The 20,333-nt window shown below is 44.1% G+C and overlaps 2 protein-coding genes across 2 annotated transcripts; one reads left to right on the top strand and one right to left on the bottom strand.

The window, feature by feature from the left end:
• Positions 1 to 1,664: 1,664 nt before the first annotated feature.
• On the bottom strand, positions 1,665 to 12,488 carry polr1a (RNA polymerase I subunit A). The gene is made up of 32 exons (XM_023992229.2): positions 12,131 to 12,488; positions 11,682 to 11,886; positions 11,363 to 11,512; positions 11,075 to 11,182; positions 10,904 to 10,989; positions 10,710 to 10,810; positions 10,376 to 10,565; positions 10,054 to 10,207; positions 9,539 to 9,712; positions 9,277 to 9,399; positions 8,954 to 9,181; positions 8,476 to 8,730; positions 8,113 to 8,304; positions 7,872 to 8,021; positions 7,511 to 7,694; positions 7,229 to 7,311; positions 6,959 to 7,117; positions 6,482 to 6,580; positions 6,222 to 6,374; positions 6,049 to 6,131; positions 5,717 to 5,882; positions 5,333 to 5,551; positions 4,933 to 5,147; positions 4,363 to 4,530; positions 4,120 to 4,255; positions 3,793 to 3,950; positions 3,505 to 3,634; positions 2,965 to 3,330; positions 2,567 to 2,767; positions 2,334 to 2,451; positions 2,059 to 2,223; positions 1,665 to 1,911 (listed from the first exon to the last, which is right to left on the bottom strand). The coding sequence occupies exons 1-32, from the start codon at positions 12,205 to 12,207 to the stop codon at positions 1,811 to 1,813; spliced, it is 5,097 nt and encodes a 1,698-aa protein (XP_023847997.1). The 5' UTR covers positions 12,208 to 12,488; the 3' UTR covers positions 1,665 to 1,810.
• Positions 12,489 to 12,545: 57 nt separating this feature from the next.
• On the top strand, positions 12,546 to 20,283 carry ptcd3 (pentatricopeptide repeat domain 3). Its single transcript, XM_023992233.2, has 24 exons — positions 12,546 to 12,657; positions 12,870 to 12,922; positions 13,044 to 13,083; positions 13,176 to 13,221; positions 13,319 to 13,387; positions 13,488 to 13,592; positions 13,682 to 13,805; positions 13,946 to 14,049; positions 14,616 to 14,695; positions 14,795 to 14,882; positions 14,976 to 15,036; positions 15,238 to 15,320; positions 15,454 to 15,598; positions 15,704 to 15,754; positions 17,446 to 17,535; positions 17,656 to 17,684; positions 17,777 to 17,883; positions 18,003 to 18,081; positions 18,174 to 18,264; positions 19,172 to 19,257; positions 19,362 to 19,510; positions 19,602 to 19,643; positions 19,731 to 19,889; positions 19,980 to 20,283. The coding sequence occupies exons 1-24, from the start codon at positions 12,569 to 12,571 to the stop codon at positions 20,023 to 20,025; spliced, it is 2,016 nt and encodes a 671-aa protein (XP_023848001.1). The 5' UTR covers positions 12,546 to 12,568; the 3' UTR covers positions 20,026 to 20,283.
• The last annotated feature ends 50 nt before the right edge of the window (positions 20,284 to 20,333 follow it).

Below are 20,333 nucleotides of genomic sequence, written 5' to 3'. Positions count from 1 at the left end.
TTACTGTGCAGCCGTATTCATCGACCTGGCCAAGGCTTTCGACTCTGTCAATCACCACATTCTTTTTGGCAAACTCAACAGCCTTGGTTTCTCAAATGATTGCCTCGCCTGGTTCACCAACTACTTCTCTGATAGAGTTCAGTGTGTCAAATCGGAGGGCCTGTTGTCCGGACCTCTGGCAGTCTCTATGGGGGTGCCACAGGGTTCAATTCTCTGTATACATCAATGATGTCGCTCTTGCTGCTGGTGAGTCTCTGATCCACCTCTACGCAGACGACACCATTCTGTATACTTCTGGCCCTTTGGACACTGTTAACTAACCTCCAGACGAGCTTCAATGCCATACAACTCTCCTTCCGTGGCCTCCAACTGCTCTTAAATGCAAGTAAAACTAAATACATGCTCTTCAACCGATCACTGCCCGCACCTGCCCGTTCATCCAGCATCACTACTCTGGACGGTTCTGACTTAGAATATGTGGACAACTACAAATACCTAGGTGTCTGGTTAGACTGTAAACTCTCCTTCCAGACTCACATTAAGCATCTCCACTCCAAAATTAAATCTAGAATCAGCTTCCTATTTCGCAACAAAGCATCCTTCACTCAAGCTGCCAAACATACCCTTGTAAAACTGACCATCCTACCAATCCTCGACTTCGGCGATGTCATTTACAAAATAGCCTCCAACACTCTACTCAACAAATTGGATGCAGTCTATCACAGTGCCATCCGTTTTGTCACCAAAGCCCCATATACTACCCACCACTGCGACTTGTACGCTCTCGTTGGCTGACCCTCGCTTCATACTCGTCGCCAAACCCACTGGCTCCAGGTCATCTACAAGTCTCTGCTAGGTAAAGCCCCACCTTATCTCAGCTCACTGGTCACCATAGCATCACCCACTCATTGCACACGCTCCAGCAGGTATATCTCACTGGCCACCCCCAAAGCCAATTCCTCATTTGGCTGCCTTTCCTTCCAGTTCTCTGCTGCCAATGACTGGAACGAACTGCAAAAATCACTGAAGCTGGAGACTCATATCTCCCTCACTAGCTTTAAGCACCAGCTGTCAGAGCAGCTCACAGATCACTGCACATAGCCAATCTGTAAACAGCCCATCCAACTACCTCATCCCCATACTGTATTTATTTATTTTGCACCCCAGTATCTCTACTTGCACATTCATCTTCTGCACATCTACCATCCCAGTGTTTAATTGCTATAGTGTAATTACTTTGTTTGGCCTATTTATTGCCTTAACTCCCGTATCTTACATAATTTGCACTCACTGTATATAGACTTGTTTTCTTTTTTTCTACTGTATTATGTATGTTTTGTTTATTCCATGTGTAACTGTGTTGTTTTATGTGTCGAACTGCTATGCTTTATCTTGGCCAGGTCGCAGTTGCAAATTAGAACTTGTTCTCAACTAGCCTACCTGGTTAAATAAAGATGGGGGAGAAAAATAGAATCTCTGTGCTCTATTTGGAGTCACAAATACAATTCATACAAATAGGTTCCAATATCAACAGCTGCTTCTGGTATCGATACTACATGGCATGCATTGGTCTTCCTTTAGCCTTGGAAACCAAAGCTATTTTGACTCCACACCCAAACAGACCGTGTGATTCAAATGTATTCAAATAGAGGCCATACAATAACCACTTCAAGACATATTTAATAGTCAAATATAAGACAACATACAACAAATAAAAAAACTGTCCCTTTCCTCATTGTCATAACAATGGCACGTGCAGTGAACTGGTGCATTCACTTCCTTCCTGGGTACCTGATGCATTTAACAACATTTATTGCAATGGCTGCTTGAGATCAAAGATCCCGGTCCCTCCTTTTACAACCTTACCCACCACTAAGCAAGCTGAGGGAGAGACCAACTTATCATGGGAGCCTGTTGAGAGAGCAAAGACCAGACACCTCGTTAAACCAACAACTAATGAGGGGCAGACCATGTATTGCTCTATTTGTTTTATGATGTATTACATCTCCTGTTGTATTATGTGTACAGCCTACAGATGTGTTGTGTAATAATGCCTACCCTGCATAATGGCCTGCTTCAGGAACTTGTAGCTCGTCTCGAAGGTCATCTGTTGCAGTGGAGAGGAGTTGGACTGGATGGCGAAGCGGTTGAGAGGTTTGTACACGCCCTCAAAACACATGTAGTCTGCCACCAAGGATAAATGCCTGGGGTCCACCTCAATACCTGCACAGGAAAGGAGAGCAGAGAGACTCAGAGAGGAGATCACACAGCTCTCCAGAGCCTGTTGTTGGGAAATTAGTAGATAGCTAAAGAAGTTGTGAGCCTGTTTGTACCATAGACAGCGAAGACATCTTTAATTTCCTTCTCAATGACTCTCAGGGCCACCTCAATGCCGTACGTGTTTGCCATGGCGTGGACCTCATTGGAGTACAGCCGATTCACATCAAGAATCTGAGATTAAAACAGTATAGCATAGAATGTATAAACAAAGATATCCACATGAAGAAATTATGTTTTTACTGTACAAGTACTCTATACATGTGAAAGTTTGTGGATTATCACTCACTTCACTGTGGTTAAACAGCTCGTGCATGTTGATGCCCTCAGTTTTGAGCTCCAGCGCCTTGGAGCCATCTTTCTTAGTGACCTCACTGAGCAGACATCTGGTGATGCCCTTAGTCTCCATCACCACTGCATTTTGGGCCACGGCCACCACCAGCGACGTCAGGTCAAAGTGCACCTTGCTGACAGGCAGGACGAGCGTAACCTGACAAACAGAGAAATGCAAAACTCCACTCAATCCACATTCAAAACATTTATATTCAAGTCAAATACTTGGTTTCGTGAGAAACAATGTGGACCATCAATGAGGCAACCATTGGCTGAAATAAGTATTTTAGTATCTTAAACCCAAAAAGTAATATTCCAAAATCAGACAGAAGGGCACAGACTTGGGGTACATACCTCACACCAGAGACCCTGCTGGCTGTCATAGGAATAGTCCTCGATGCTGGAACTAGTTTCCAGCACAGTGTTGACCCTCATGCTGTCCTGTGTGTGTGTGCTTTTCTGCTTTGATCTCTTCCTTGCCCCAGCACCACCAGGCTCTGCAGTGGCCAGGTCACCGGGCACCTCATCAGGCACCTCTTCAGAGTTCTCCTCTGCCTGGTCCTCTTTTTCCTCCACCAGATCCTCTCCCTCCTCACTCTCATAATCCACTTCCTCCTCCTGATTCTCTCTCCTTTTCGCATCCGAGGCGTCAGCGTCTCCCTCATTCCCCACGTCGTCCACAATCCTGCTCTCCTCCTCCCCCTCCTCTTCTCCACTCTCCTACAACAAAGAAATTACTTACACAAATTAAAATTGGGACAAAAGTAGCATAATTCTACATTTAAGAACAATGGCCACTTTAGTAATGATTAAGTCCAGGCTTTAAAGCCAAATGTAAAGCTATGGCTGAAAGGAACAGATGAATAGGGAAAAGTCCATGCTTGTTTAACACACCTGTCTAGCTGAGGAGTCCCCTACATCCTGGTCATTATCTCGTACTGTAGCCTTGCGTGTTTCCACTGCGTTGATAGAGGCCAGCTTGGTATTGCGCTTCTTAATGGCCTCCAGTAGTAGGCGGAAGAATCTGGAAAAGACAAGGTAGCAAAGAACGCCTTACATTGGTTCAGACCGACAACACGGAAGTACATTTGTCGGACTAGTAACCGTGATCTGATTCTCACACACACATAGGTTGTGTTGGCAAGAGAATGTGTGGGCCCAGCGCTGGTTATAATAGCTCACCTGTTCTCCATGTAGTGGAGGATCTGATGGGGAGTCAGCATCTTGTCTTCCTGGTAGCGCTCTGGGGAAAGAAAGCGGAAGATGATCTTGAAGACGCGGTCCTTCTGTTGTTTGTTCTTCACCCGGAGTGTCTCCAGGACATCCACTTTGTGCAACACCTTTGAACAACAATGGACAGAATAATGACTCTCACTCACAATTCATTGAAACACAAGAATGGAGTGATAACCATAAAAAAATGTATTATATTTCTATGGTAGTAACGATTGAATTACTTTGGGATGTAATGGTTCATAAACGGTAAGTAAATAGAGCCAATGTAATAACCTCAGCTAGACACACGCGAGTCAGCTTCTTCCTTAGTGTCTTCACCCGCTTGATGGCTTTTTTACTGTTTAACACAGGAATACTCATCATCGGAGTCTTGATGCTGGAACTGGCAATCATCAATATTTCTCTAAGCCTGTGGGTGACAGAGACAATATTCAGCCACTAATGTCCAGAGTTTATACATTTTATTCTGGCAAAGAGTCATTGCACCATTATATTCCAGGGGAGACCATACTGTACCTTGGGATACCGAGGGTAACGTTCATCTCCCCCCTGCCGGCAAAGTGGAAGGTGTTGAGGGTCATCTGAGTGGAGGGCTCTCCTATGCTCTGAGCAGCCAGCAGACCCACCGCCTCCCCTGGGTCACACAGGGCTCGCTGCCACTTCAGCTGCAGCAGATGCTTCAGTCTGCATAGACAGAGTGGAGACCATGACATAACCTAAGCACTCAGTAAAAAATACAGTAGCTACAATGGCTTCTAAAATTATGTACAACAGCCCAATCTTAGTTTCTACATCTAAAGTTTGTCATTTTTAGAAGACGTATTATTCTTTATTTTACCTTTATTTAACTTGGCAAGTCAGTTAAGAACAAATTCTTATTTACAGTGATGGCCTAAGAACAGTGGGTTAACTGCCTTGTTCAGGAGCAGAATGACAAATGTTTACCTTGTCAGCTCAGGGATTCGATCTAGCAACCTTTCGGTTACTGGCCCAACTCTCTAACCACTAGGCTACCTGCCGCCCCTCTAAAATGTCCATTTAGGTAAATACTATATGCAATATAGATGATCTGGATTGAAATCTCACCTTTGTGCATCAAGGTTCTTCGAGCTTCCCTCGGGTAACTGCTTGACTTGGATGTCCTTTAGATAGGACTCCACAATGCTGTCAAACGTCTCTGACACTGACCCAAATGAGATGTCAGGCCTGAACAGGCTCAGGCAGGGCTCAGGACAGTGTGAAGTCTTCTTCAGGTACTTAGATCTGCTGTCCTGGTCTAGAGAACTCCATCTATCCACCAACTAAGAAACATGGGAAGGTAACATATTAGAATGTTTAACAAAACAGCAAACTACCACAGAGTTTGATATGTCACACTGAAAAAGTAGAACGACAAATAATACATCGCAAAAAAATGGTATATAGTTGTGGAGGGATATTTCATCTGATAACATTGCAGTGTTGCAGCAGTGGGACAATACATTACTTTCAGAGTGGCAGTATCCCTGCCATTGGCCAGGTTCTCCAGAGCCTGGCGCTCTGCCTTCTTCAGTTTCTTCTGGGAGAAGAGCAGGAAGGCCCCCTCCCTGGGAGAAAGATGCTCCCTCTTGGCTTTCCACTTCCTGATGGCTTTGAAATGGTTGGTGGCAGCCTGAGGGTCCAGTTTGGCCAGGACCTCATCCAAGCACTTGGACTTTCTGATGACCTGTGAGTAACGGGAAATTCTAAATGGATGCTGCAAAAAGTAATCTTTAAAAAAATTATGGATGTAATGTTTGCCATGGACGGTCTTGAAATAAAGACGTGCTTTCAGTCTCAATAAACACTTTAGAAAACAGGATCAGTTGACTAGAGCAGCGCCAAATCCTACCTCATAGTTGTCCTGTATGAAGTGAAACTGCCTTGGCTGGAGGAACTGTGTCTTGGGGACGTCCAGGCCATCCTCTCCATAAAGAAACTGGACCACGCTGCCGTCACTGTCCCTCACAGTCAGGTCATACTGAACCACCAGGCCCTCCAGGTGTTTGATCACACATCTGGAACCACAATGAGTCAGTTCAGAAAGGGGGAAATTTAAATATTGTGTGAATCCCACAGGACTCTGGTCGAAAGCTGTGTACTATATAGGGAATAGGGTGCCATTTGGGACGTAGACATTAACACTTCTGTAAAAACGTTCAGACTTCTGTAATGCCAGCTCACCTCTGAAGGTACCCTGATCGACTGGTCTTAACAGCTGTATCTACCAGACCCTCCCGGCCAGCCATGCAATGGAAGAAAAACTCCTGCAATAATGAATCATGAACATTCAGAGACCTTCAATTATGAAGTGGAACAATCAAACACACAACTTGGGGCAGAGAGAAGTCACGTACCGGGGGCTTGATTCCTGTCAGGAACCTGCCAGACACAAAACCTCCAGAGCGGGGCGAACTTTCGTACGGCTGGAAGCATGGCAGAGATTTCCCAGAAGGCATCAGGGGAGGACGTCGGCCCTCTAGCTCAATCTGACCCAGCAAACACGAGATCTAAAAAAACAAAAGAAACGTACTCATCAAGTTATGATTGGTACACATGGAGACAAAATGCATATCTGTTTATGGTTCGATGTCTGTTTGGTTCCTTAAAGGAGTACCTGCATGGTATTGACAGTGGAGCCTTTAGCCCCAGACTGCACCATCAGCTGGAGGTTGTTCTCAGGGAAGCTGCAGTGGAGACCCAGGGGCATGACCACCTGGCAGGAGAAAATATCATCAGTCAAAACCGTACAGCAGTTAACAGTGTTTTCTGCTACCAGGAACTCCTATCAACTTTCCTATCAAAGTCAATTAGAAATATATGCAGAAACTTTCATCCAAAGCGACTTATAGTGATGTGTGCATACATGTTTTACGTATGGGTGAGGGTCCCGGGAATCGAATCCACTATCCTGGCATTGGAAGAACCATGCTCTACCAACTGTGCTACAGAGGACCACTAAGGAATATATTCTTCTTTACAATGATGGCCTGACAGTCACACGCAAACAGATGATGACTACCATCTGATGGTAACCTCTTCACAAAACTGAAGGATGAGCAAATCAAACAACGCAAACTCCCATGTAGCTCACCTTGTTGATGTCGTTGTTGACCTGATTGGCCACCTCCTTAAACTTGAGGTCCACCATATTGAAGTCTCTCTGGTCTGGGTTGAGGTGGGCGTCCTGCCAGCGGCCCCTAGCCTCACTCTCATCCACGGTGTCAGGCAGGTTAAAGGCTGCCTGCAGGGCCTGGGTTACACCAGAGCAAACAACTGTTACTGCCACACTAATGCATGTCATTCAATTTGTTTATTTGTTCCTGGCACATGTGGATCAACTGATTGATACTGGCATCTTTACCTTAGTCCCACACGTGACAGACTCTTTTATGATCTGCTTTCTCTGTCTGTTGGCTCCTAGTTTCACCAAGATATCCTCCACACCTGAAATGCATTCAATAAATAACCCTTCGATTTTGAAAGGGCCTTGTGATGGATCCCTGAGTCTGTTCAGATAGATCTAGAACACCTGTTAGTATGGTCCCAAATAGCACCCTATTCCCTATATTGGGCACTACGTTTGTCAAAAGTAGTGGGCTATATAGGGAATAAGGTTGAAGTTGGGATGAAGCCCATGCCTTACCCATAGTGAAGCCCCGGTACAGCTGGAGGTAGGCAGTGAAGAGGCGAGCCAGGCAGCTGAGGAGTTTACCACTGGTCTCTCCTCCATACAGCTCGTAGCAGCAGTGGACCAGGCCGTATGCTGAGCTGCCATAGTGGGCCTTGTCCAACACCCCCACCAGCAACTCTCCCTGACGGAAGATCACCTGCAGGATCAGACACAGTTAATGGCAAAGTCTAGGACTAGGTGTGCATTGCACAAAGTAAAAAAAATGGTTTAACATACAGCTAATACAAACTATGACACTAATAATACATCAAATCAAGGTGGGTACATGTGCAACATTGGTAAGTTGAGTAGTACTGTTAGTGAACAGTCTGACCTGGGAGTCACACATGGTTTCAGGCTTGTAGCCAGGAACACAGCGTGGAGACTCCTTGATCCAGGCCTTACTGGGGATCTTGGCCTTCCCTGTCAGGTTCAGAGGGATGTGGTTTCCTGGAATGACGTTCATCAGTAGTGTAGACACCACCTGAATGACAAAGGACACCTGTGTTATTACCTGTACAATTATGAATTATGACCTACTAAACCTCTCAACCCATGGGTAGGTCCTTCTGCACCTGTTTCCCAGTCCAGAGAGGGAATGGTTTGAGTATGGCGGGCGGCAGCAGCTTGACTCTGCCGACCTTGTCGGTCAGACCTCGGTAGACCAGCTCAGTGTACTGGTCACGGGAGAAGAAGCAGCCGCGGATGGTCATCCTAGTGCCTGACACCATGTGATCCTGGATCAGACCCGCCAGAGGCTTCCCATCCTGGGGGACAGAGACAAGGCAGTGAGGCTGTACAGCAACAGTAGGTGTTGAGGGTGAGCAAACAATAGCTTATCTATCAAACATACAACATCATTAAATTCCTCTCAAGAATAAGGAATTTGTATGTTTGCAAAAAAATACATTTAGTAAGGCTGAGCAATGAGCATTCACCTTGGGCACAAGGTACTGCTGGTCAGTGCTGACGAGTGTGTAGGCCTCAGCCCTGCCCAGTTCACTCTGAGGGAAATGGGCATTCATCTCATCCCCATCAAAGTCAGCGTTGTAGGCCTTACAGTTAGCGTAGTGAAGCCTTAACACTTTCTCCCCTGGCAGGATGCGGGCGCAGTGAGCCTGGATGGACGGCCGATGCAGTGTTGGCTGCCGGTTGAGGAGCAGGACGTCGCCATTCTTGATGTGACGATTCACCTATGAGAATATGAACATTGCTCAATAGATAGCAAATATAATAGAAAGATGAAATGCGGAAGGAGACTAGTTATATCATCTTTAATGAAGTTACATTTTAGTGGGAAAGTATATGAGTACAATAAAAATGAATTAAGGAATCAAGGTTAATAAGGAATCAAGGAACCATTAGATAGGGAGAGGAAACGGCTGGTGTAAGTGGTGTTAGAAAGATGGGCCTTACTATCTTCATGGGCATCATGTGCTGCCCGGTGCAGGGTGTGAGGAGCTGCTTGGCGATGGCCTCTCTCTGGGTGAGGTTAGTACTGCTCAGGATGGTGCGGGAGCCGTCCTCGTTAATGACCATGGAGGCCCCAGGGTGAACATTGGGACCATTCAGAACTGCCTGCCTCAGCTCCTTAACATTCCAAGGCGTCACAGGTTGGGGGTAAGTCAGCTTGGTGGCAAACACCTGTAGCAAAACAGATGGAGTTTATCATGCGAGCTCACACAATGCTCCAACTATCAATGGACATGCAGAATGCAGGCAAAGGCAATGACTCTTACCATGGGTACTCCAATCTCATTGGTCCCAATGTACATGTCAGGACAAATAACAGAGCGTGCTGCATAGTCCACACGTTTACCCATCATGTGCTTCCTGAACAAACCGTCCTTCTTCTCTAAGATCTGAAAGAGAAAACAGTAACAGCATGAACAAAAAATTTATGGGTTGGAAGATGAAGGTACACTGACATTTTTCACTCCCTTTGGCTAAAAGGCTGCATATATGGAGCAGGTGGCAAGAGATTTCCATGGGAAAACATACCTGACGAATGCCAGGGTACTTCTCCGTCATCAGTTTGTCCATGTCACTGTCAAAGACTATGTTGACGTGACTCTGGAGCCGAATCCAGGTGTTGTAGAGTTTATCTGTGAGTGTGGCACCGGGGATCCCTGCCAGGAAGGCCTGGTCTGTCTGAGACGGGTCGGCTTCCAGTACCTTTAAATTTAGAGTACAGAGGAATGGCAACACTTAACACACAATTGGTTAACTTTATTTCATGCAAAAGACCCAGATATATATTTCTAGGAATGTGGAGCTGTGTTTGTGTCTTGACTTTGCTTTTGTTGTTTTTTCCCAAATGTTCTGTATGTTTTTTTACATTTCTTAACACTTAGTGAGGTAAAAGAGAATCAAATCAACAATACAGTACGAGATGACAAACTAATAAAAGGTTAATTTATATACATACATGGAAAATCAAATCACCTTTGACCTTTTCATTCCCTCAAAATAATGTTTAAAGAGCAAATGCGACCCCACTCCATCGGTTCACATACCTCCTCCAGCTCCAACTGCTTTTCCTTCAGCTTCTCTCCAGCTAGAAGTGCTAGGAGCTTCTGGATAACGCCACTGTCCTTCATCACTGCCTGCATGTTAACCGTCTGGCCGTTAGTGAACATCTGGTCTCCCAGACGGTTAATGGGCCGATACCTGGGGAAAACAAGAGGGTTACTCTCATAAGTTACTGGAAAGCTTCACAACTAGGAGGTTTTTGTGATGCAATTCCAGACACTATCTTATCAATAACTAAGAGAAGCAAATAACTACATTCAAAACAAACCCACAAATTGTAAGGCTGTTCTCTGAGAGATTCCTCACCTGCATGGAGGGACCACCATAAGCTCCAGGAAGAAAAGGTCCGGGTAAAAGCCATCGGGTGAGCTCTCCAACTCCTCCAGTCCAGAGAACAAGCACTTCAGGAAGAAACCTTCTTTATCCCACAGTTTGGCGATGTGATCCCGTGCCGTGCTAGGGGTCAAGTATCCACGTTTTCCAGCCATCCCATCTTCTGAAAAAGGACAAGAGACCAAGGGCACTTATTCAACTTTCCAATTCAGGACAACAGAGTTACAGAAATGTCAACTATTCAATATCTTTTAGTCCTCTACCAAATTACCAATCTTGAAACAGAAGATTGAATGGTATGCATTACCTTCATCCGGTCCCTTGATGGCACCATCTTTATACATAGCCGCAGGCAAGGTGACAATCAGTTTGCTGTTGTGCTCCCTACGCACTTGTGAGCGGCCACTCCTTTTTGGGAACAGTAAAAATCAGTGTGAATCTTCACACGGGACAGAACTGGTATGAAATAAATGGTAATTGACCAGAATGGTCTATACTTACTTGCAGTGGGGGCATTTCCTGGAGTTCATTTGGACCCTCCAGAAGAGTGTTATAAGCTTGTTCTTCTTCTCACAGAGATGCTTGATCTGAGAACACAAAACATTACATTTTATCACATTGGCCTGAGTTGTGATGTTCAGTTTCTATGACACATTCACAATCAGCTCTTACTGGTGAGCTGTGATCGCCGCCTGTCTTCTGTTTGTTGACATGAGCACAGTAGTCCTCTAACACCACCTGGATCTCAACCCCAGATGCTTGAGCATTGCCTTCCAGGAACTGCAACAGAGAAAGGGTCAAAACCAGTTGTGGGAGTGATTAAAACTCAGAACTTGGATGAATTTTATGAATCAAACACTATCAAATCAAAAGACTTGCATACATTACCAGAAACAGCAGTGTGATTTCAGAGACAACATTATTTTTTAATATTACCCCTCCTGTCTGTGTGATGCTCACCTGGTTCAGCACATGCTCCAACTCATAGACCTCCTGTAGAGCTCCCACATCCAGCAGCTTCAGCTGGTTCAGCAGGAGATGGATCGCTGCTCTGGGGCAGGACAGCATGTGGCAGTTCAGACATGACCCTCGGATCAGCAGGTACAGTTTCTAGTGCCAGAGTAGAAGCGAGAGAGCATATTACTTTAAAAGAAGACGTACCCCACTGTAACTTGTAGCCTATCGACTGTGTTTTGGATCGTGTAACGGTTTATCTGGAAACAGGCCATGGTACTTGTAATGACTACTGGGATAAGCGTGTTCAATGTTGTTCACTTACATCAAAGAAGAGTGGGTTGTATACGGGTAAGGGTAGCTCGATGTGCCCAAGGTGCCCAGGGCAGTTGTTGAAGTCTTGCATACAGGTGGAGCACACCTCTTTGGAATCAGCTGGGCCCAATGACAGATCATAGAGGCCATTGGGGGCAACATTACCAACATTATCCAGGAATCTGAAGTTGGTAATGTTCTTGACACTCAACTTTCTGTGGAGAAATGGGAACATGACATGATAATGTTACAATGACTGAATGCAATATTTTAGCAGTTAACTAGTAGCATAATATCCATAGTAGCAATACCACAAACTGACAGTCCAAGAACAGTGAACACTAACCAGTTAACTATAGTTAGCTAGTCCAACACACTCAAATCCAAACGCAAAAGTCATGCAGGGGCATGTTATTATGTCTTCAGAGCATATGCACTCATAACAACTTGTATTCTTACCTTATTTCTTCGGCAGAGTACATGCCAAATGTCAGTCCCTCCAGCCGCCTCCATGGTACTTCTTTCCCAAAATGCATACTTTAGAAAATCCAAGTAAATTGTTTCTATTATTGTATGCGTTCCTTACATGAACTGTGTAAAATCCACATGCGCTACGAAGTTAGAATTCTCCAACACGTGGGACCTTCCTCTTCATGGACGGTACCATTAGGAGTTAGGAGTGAAAAGAAAGCACGTTTTCTCATTCAACTGAAAATGTGAATACATCACCGGTTAATTGATATGAGTAATTACGAAACAAGTATTGTGTCATTCACTATAACCAAAGCTACCTAATCAATCACATAATACTATCCGTTGGTGGGTGTTACTGCAGCTCTCCCCTATGAACACGTAAATCGTAATTCCTTACCATGAGCCCCCTGGGTTGTTTCCAAAATGGCGGCCCCCGGTAAACACGTAGGACATTACATTTACAAGAATGGTCGCTTTCTTCTAAGTAATTTTGAACAATTCTGTCTTCGGAGGTAAGTTTTACTTTACGCTGGCATTGCAGTGACAGCTGTTAAAGAATTGGTTGTGTGTTTGTTCCGGTGACTGACAAGGCAGATCATCATAATTTGCTTTGTCTCTGACATGAGGTCACATAAGTAACTGCTGTCAATGCACAACCGAACTATTTTCATGAACCTAATTCTAAATATGTTTATATTATTGATTAATGCATCATTAATTTCAGGAACTTTGGATGGAGTGCAGTCGTTTGTCAACAAAATGCATCAACTGAAAGAGGTACATTTAAATCAATGAATGGCACCCAGTAGAAGAATCTCAAGCAAAAAGAGCCAGACCAGGATAATGTACTTCATAGATGGTGTTAATTGTAGAATCCTTCTTTTTCTAACTATTACAGAGTCTGCAGAGGCAATTGTCATTCCCAAAAAGAAAACATGGTATGTTGTCTTCAATCTATTTGAAATCACTCAAGACCGAGTTAACAATTGTTTGATATTGTGACGAATAATAACCATTCTTGCTCTGACAGGAGCAAATGGGCTGTGCTGCAGGCTCTTGCATCCACTGTCAACAGGGTAAGAAGTCTGCATTGCATTTCCATGTATATTTTGACAGAAGTAGTAGTAGTAGTAGGCCATGATAGCCTAAACAATGCACAACCATCATTTTCAGGACCCCACTGCACCACATTACATGTTCCAGGATGATCCTTATCTTACTCCAAGGACGTCTGCAGAGTTTGTAAGTAATGGACAGGGTTTTTTTGGAACTGTGCTGCTTCTTTTTAGACAGTTTGCACTGATGTTTTTTTTTTTGTCTTCTATTTTTTTGTCATCTACAGAAATTATACTCCCTCTCCCAGGAGTCTGGCAGAATGGCAGCTAACCACATTGTCAACAAAAACCCCAAGTTCTTCCAGAAAGACTTTGCTGAACCACATATTCCAGTAAGTTTGATTCTAGTGTGTTATTTTGAATTAGGAAAGCTGCACGATGATAGATAGGTAATTGAGACTGCTGTGTGTCTGTCCTACAGTGCTTAATGCCAGAGACCATGGAGCTGTGTATTGAGGAAGTGAGTGAGGCAGCGCTGCTGGAGCGCATCATGCTGAGGAAGGTGAAGGCTGCAGTAGACATGTACGATCAGCTGCTACAGGCAGGTAAGTCACCCACATTTCTATTAATTGTCATGTATTATTTATAGAGTACAATTGACATTGGGAGTGTATTATGGGGGGTTCAATAAGACTGCGATTAGAAATGTTTGTTTGGTAAGTGTCTGCCCGTTCTCTCTATGCAGGCACCACCGTGTCTACTGATGCCTCTAATGACCTGCTGGACCTTATTTGTCTCTATGGAGACCGTGACCCTGTGCAAGATGACAAGCCAGAGGCAGAAGATGTGGTAGGATATTATTTATGTGGCCTCTACATGTTTATACTTAATTTTTTTTACCCCTTTTTCTCCACAATTTTGTGGTATCCAATTGGTAGTTAGTCTTGTCTCATTGCTGCAACTCCCGTACGGACTTGGGAGAGGCGAAGGTCGAGAGCCGTGTGTCCTCCGAAACAAAACCCAAGCAAGCTGCACTGCTTCTTGAAACAATGCCCACTTAACCCGGAAGCCAGCCGCACCAATGTGTCGGAGGGAAAATCTGGCGACCGTGTCAGCATGCACTGCGCCCGGCCCGCCACAGGAGTCGCTAGTGCTGGATGGGACAAGGACATCCCTGCTGGCCTAAACCGGACGATGCTGGGCCAATCGTGCGCCTCCCCATGGGTCTCCCGGTCGCAGCCGGCTGCGACAGAGCCTGGACTCGAACCCAGAATCTCTAGTGGCATAGCTAGCACTGCTATGCAGTGCCTTACCACTGCGCTACTCGGGAGGCACCGTTGTTTATACTTTATAGCTATTTCTTCTGTCACAGCTCAGTGTTGTTTACCTCTGGACCTCTGTTGGATTTCCCTCAGGCTCAGGAGGCGCAGGAGGAGGGCCGGAGGAGGAAAGGGAGGCTGCGGAGAGCCTCCGACCTAGTGAGGATAGTTTGGAGGTGAGTTGTTTGAGTGGCATTACGTTTCGAGAGAAAACACTGCAAGTAATGCCTTTATTGACATGCACTATCCTATAAACGTATCACCCCGTCATGCAGGGAGAACAACAATGCAGAGAGGATCTTTAACCTGCTTCCAGAACGTGACACACGAGCATACTCTGCTTTGATCAGAGGCATGGTCAAGGTACGTCAGATGTTGAATTGGACAATGTTTTCTGTACAGTCGGTTTGTTTCTTCTAAGGTGTTTCTGATTAAATGTGTGCATTAAATCCCCAGTATGGAGCTCATGTGAAGGCATTCAACGCATACACAGACATGCTGAACAACAGACTGACTGGTGAGTATATTTACAAAGACAACATGCCATACAATACAACTTTATTGTCCATGCAAACAACTGAATTTGTCTTCTACTCTCATTATTCAACGAGGGAGAGAGAAAAACACTCTCTCGCTCTGTCTGCCATTTACAATTCTGATTACTGATGATAATACTTGGTGTGGGAATTGGAACATTTCTGGTCGTTACCACCTCCAGCGGATGTCCACACCTTCAATGCTCTGATCTCTGCGGCACCAGAAGTCCGGGAGAGGTACACTGAGAAATGGGACCTGATTGTTGTAAGTGTATAGGAAGAAACTTATACTGGAGAACCTTTTCCTGTTGTCTAAGGACTGCCCTGTTTTTTGTTTTTATGTCATGCCCATATCTCTTTCTCTTTTTTTTTTCTTCTTCTCCTTCCTGGGTTCTTAGGACTTACTAAAGCAGATGAATGAGCAGAAGGTGAAGCCCAATCTGCTGACGTTTAATGCTTTGCTGAAGGCCCTTCGCCGCTGTGGCTCCTTAGCCAGGGCTCAGTCTCTGCACACGCTCAGTGAGATGAAGGCTATGGGCATTGGTGAGTAGGAAAATGCATCACTGACCAGTAACACTCCTGAAGGAAATGAATGTCAGTATATGTGAATTATAGCAGTGTCCTAACAGATTATTTATTTTCTTTTAGCACCCAGTTTGGCTTCTTTTGACCATGTTCTGGGCATTTTCTACAAAGCAGGTGAATACCTACAGTACCAGTCAAATGTTTGGACACACCTATTCATTCAAGGGTTTTACTTTATTTTTACTATTTTCTACATTATAGAATAATAGTGAAGACATCACAACTATGAAATAACACGTATGTAATCATGTAGTAACCACAAAAGTATTACACAAATCAAAATATATTTTAGATTCCTCAAAGTAGCCACCCTTTGCCTTGATGACAGCTTTGCACACTCTTGGCATTCTCTCAACCAGCTTCATGAGGAATGCTTTTCCAACAGTCTTGAAGGAGTTCCCACATATGCTGAGCACTTGTTGGTTGCTTTTCCTTCTCTCTGCAGTCTAACTCATCCCAAACCATCTCAATTAGGTTGTGGTCAGGTGATTGTGGAGGCCAGGTCATCGGATGCAGCACTCCATCAGTCTCCTTCTTGGTCAAATAGCCCTTACACAGCCTGGGGGTGTGTTTTGGGTCATTATCCTGTTGAAAAACAAATGATAGTCCCACTAAGAGCAAACCAGATGGGATGGTGTATCGCTACAGAATACTGTGGTAGCTATGCTGGTTAAGTGTGCCTTGAATTCTGAATAAATCACAGACAGTGTCACCAGCAAAGCACCACCACACCACTTCCTCAATGCTTCACGGTGGGAACCACACATGCGGAGATCATCCGATCACCTACTCTGCATCTCACAAAGACACAGCGGTTGGAACCAAAAAGTCTCAGATTTGGACTCATCAGACCACATTATAGATTTCCACCGGTCTTATGTCCATTGCTTTTGTTTTTTGGCCCAAGCAAGTCTCTTCTTACAGGTGTCCTTCAGTAGTAGTTTCTTTGCAGCAATTCGACCATAAAGGCCTTATTCACGCAGTCTCCTCTGAACAGTTGATGTTGATGGGCCTGTTACTTGAACTCTGTGAAGCATTTATTTGGGCTGCAATTTGAGGTGCAGTTAATTGGCCATTTCTGAGGCTGGTAACTCTAATGAACTTATCCTCAGCAGCAGAGGTAACTCTGGGTCTTCCTTTCTTGTGGCGGTCCTCATGAGAGCCAGTTTCGTCATAGCGCTTGATGGTTTTTGCGACTGCACTTGAAGAAACTTTCAAAGTTCTTGAAATTTCCGGATTGATTGACCTTCATGTCTTAAAGTAATGATGCACTGTCGGCAGTGCTTATTTGAGCTTTTCTTGCCATAACATGGACTTGTTCTTTTACCAAATAGGGCTAACTTCTGTATACCACCCCTACCTTGTCACAACACAACTGATTGTCTCAAATGCATTAAGAAGAAAATCAATTCCTCAAATTAACTTTTAACAAGGTACACCTGTTAATTGAAATGCATTCCTGGTGACTACCTCATGAAGCTGGTTGAGTCTGCCAAGATGCAAAGCTGTAATCATGGAAAGGAGTGGCTACTTTGAAGAATCTCATATAAAATATATTTTGATTTGTTTAACACTTTTCTTTTGGTTGCTACATGATTCCATATGTGTTATTTCATAGTTTTGATGTCTTCACTATTATTCTAGAATGTAGAAATAGTATAAAGAAAAACCCTTGAATGAGTAGGTACTGTAGATATTTTGTCTTGATTTCTATTAAACAGTTTCTTGATTGGTTTGTGGTGGTATTTTAGCAGGAGAGTGGTTCCATGTTTCTGTTACTATCTTTTTCTCTCGGTCCTGTCTAGCGTCTCCTTCCCAAGGGCAGACTGATATCCTACAGGAAGTGATGACTGAGGTGGCAGGAAGGACATTCGTTGCTCAGGATCCAGATGATGGTATGCCTGCAGCATTTCAATCTTAAAGGCCGATAGTAGAGGTCCAAATATCAATAACTTCATTGACCAAGTGATTCATGCCATTTTTGAATGTAGCTTTGACTTTATTTTTCCTCCCAGTAAACTTTTTCTCCAGTGCCATGAGAATTGTAAGTAGTCTAGAATACATCTATATATGTTTTTGAATTTTTCAGTATGTTTGTGGTGACTGTTTAAGACCTGAAGTTCTTTCTGTTCCCAGTGTCTGGATACCAAGGACATTGAGGCGGCGTACAGGGTGCATGACCTGCTCAGTGTGGGAGAGAACTGGAGGCTGCTGGGAGATTCCTTCCAACAGAGTATCTATTAGTGAGTAAACCTTCTAAAAAGGCTTGCAAATCAACATCGGAGAGTAGCATTTCTCCACCTTATTCCTGGTGGTTTTGCGCCAATACACTGTCACCTCTGACCTCTTGTTGTTTGTTCAGTGGCAGAATGTTCAACCTGCTCTGCATGATGGAACACATAGATGTGGTGCTGAAGTGGTACAAAGAACTGATTCCTTCTGTAAGCACTGACATGCAACATTGACATTTACATTGTATTCATACTCTCACATGCATTCTAAGACTAATGTTCTGAACTTTTTTGTTCCATAGCTCTATTACCCCAATCCACAAGGAATGAGAGATCTGCTCCAGGCACTGGACACTGATAACAGATTGGACATGATCCCACATATATGGAAAGGTGGGTTGGAAGTAAATGTACTGCCTGATTCATTAACTAGGTTTCCATCCAATTGGCGACAGATTTTCATGCAAATATTCTAGAATCCGCATAAAGAACATTTTCCCACCAGTGGTATGTTTCCACCAAATGGACTAAAAATCAGTGTGATAACATAGAGCAAACAAAATATACATTTTCACGTACCGAATAAAAGTTCACTGTGTTTCAATCGCATGATCAACTCTACCGATACTTTTGTCACCACTGTTGCGTTACATAGCAAATGTGCTTACTCTGATCTTGGCAACTGCGCTCTACCCAACAGCTCGTAGATAGTGCGGGTAGGCTGGTCTACGTGAGATGATTATTATTGTGGATGAATTTGTCAAATGGCAGTCAAGCATCGATCATCATGTCACCAGAATAGCACCCTCAATATTTTTTGGAAAGGAGCATCAAGATCACACTGCACTTTCACCACCCTGTGAAGTTCATAATTTATTTAATCTGTAGCCCAATAAACTGCATGGTTTTCCGAGTCATAGTGGGAGGACCACATACCATGTCATCGTGTGCCTCCAAATTTACTTAGATATGTTATTCTATCAATATTTGCGCAAAGCCGTTTCCACTGGCATTTCTTGCATAATTAATTTGAACTGACAAAGATTACACAATTGTCTGCATTCATTAAATTATGCCGAAACTTCCTGTTGCGATTGTATATATTTTTTAATCTGACTTTACTCGCATAAAAACTGTGGATGGAAACATGGTTATAGTAGTGGAATGAAAAATACAAAACAATAATCAACATGTGGATTGTCTGACAAACAGGTTGGAGAGATTGTAAAGGCCTGTAATCAACCTCTGCTTTGGTTTACCCCCCCCCCCCCCCCKCTCACTCCACTCCACTCCACTCCAGACATCCGACGGATGGGGCATGACAACAAGTCCGATTTAGTGGATGAGCTGCTGTCACTCATGGCCAGGGACAAGCACAGCCCTGAGGTGAGGCATGGAGAGACTGACACCTAGCTAGAAAATAAATTACCATTACTTATTTTTTACTGTAAATAGTAATCTACTTTGTATTCTGACTGGGATTCATGCAGATCCAGGAGTCTTTTGCAGTGTGTGCGCTGGATGTTAGGAGCCTGTATGAGCAGGGGCAAGGAGCCAGGATGGCTCTGGAGTGGACAGCCACTGCCATGACCAACATCACCTCCGTCCTACTGGCAGCCCAGAAGAAGCAGCAGGCATGGTGAGTAGACCTGGACAGAAGCCACAGGGTACTTAAGTTGGAGCCAATTGACATGAAACAAAGTATTTTAATCCTTATCTTTTAAATCTAGGGATATGTTGAAGCTCTTCAAGACCAAAAACAAAGTTCCATCGTAAGTCTATTTTACATAGTATTCACGTAGTGTAAACACCATCTAGGCACCCTAGTTCTGACCCATCTATTAACTGTACTCTTGTAGTGAGGAGCTGTTGGCGGAGTTCCTGGCCAGCATCAAGAGCCGCAACGACCCTCAGCACGCCATGGAGCTGGTACAGATCTCAGCTAGCTTCTGTCTCCCCAGTACCCCCAAACTGGCTGAGAGGGTACTGCAGGAGTTTGGGCTCTCTGAAGAACAGAAGTATGACTACGTAGTCTCTATTTTTCATGTGCGATCAACTCTTTTGGGCACCAGATGTCTAATTATGTCCTTGTTCCCTTTCCCATGTAGGACTATTCTGTCCGAGCTGCAGGTCTCAACTGAAGTCAGCAAGTGATGTGAAGTCTAATACAGATTACAGGACTTAATCTACCGGTTGAGCCAAACCTCTGACATCAATACCATTCTGAATGGCCACACTAGAGGTTGAAATGCAAAATATGAATTGAACAGTAACATGTTTGTAGCCAACTCATTCATTGTAAATGCAGAGGCTATGCATTTTAAGCTAAACCATTAGCTACAACAAATATAGTGAATGTGAAAGTCATGTGATTAACAGTGTACAACAGACCAATAAATATGTACCAACTAACTCAACAGCCACAATTTATTGATATATCCAATATTAACAGGGAGGAAATA

This window comes from Salvelinus sp. IW2-2015, linkage group LG8 (assembly GCF_002910315.2).
Source record: "Salvelinus sp. IW2-2015 linkage group LG8, ASM291031v2, whole genome shotgun sequence".
Taxonomy (NCBI): Eukaryota; Metazoa; Chordata; class Actinopteri; order Salmoniformes; family Salmonidae; genus Salvelinus; species Salvelinus sp. IW2-2015.
Note: the sequence above shows the minus strand (reverse complement) of the source record. Positions and strands in the feature narration are given on the sequence as shown.

Coding starts and splice junctions, on each gene's coding strand:
- polr1a (XM_023992229.2), bottom strand. CDS start 12,207: ATGCATTTTGGGAAAGAAGTACCATGGAGGCGGCTGGAGGGACTGACA. Junction 8,022..8,112: donor CTCTCTGGACTGGGAAACAG/GTGCAGAAGGAC, acceptor TTTGTCATTCAG/GTGGTGTCTACACTACTGAT. Junction 5,552..5,716: donor TCATACAGGACAACTATGAG/GTAGGATTTGGC, acceptor CGTTACTCACAG/GTCATCAGAAAGTCCAAGTG.
- ptcd3 (XM_023992233.2), top strand. CDS start 12,569: ATGGCGGCCCCCGGTAAACACGTAGGACATTACATTTACAAGAATGGT. Junction 17,685..17,776: donor TCTCCAGTGCCATGAGAATT/GTAAGTAGTCTA, acceptor TTCTGTTCCCAG/TGTCTGGATACCAAGGACAT. Junction 18,082..18,173: donor ACAAAGAACTGATTCCTTCT/GTAAGCACTGAC, acceptor TTTGTTCCATAG/CTCTATTACCCCAATCCACA.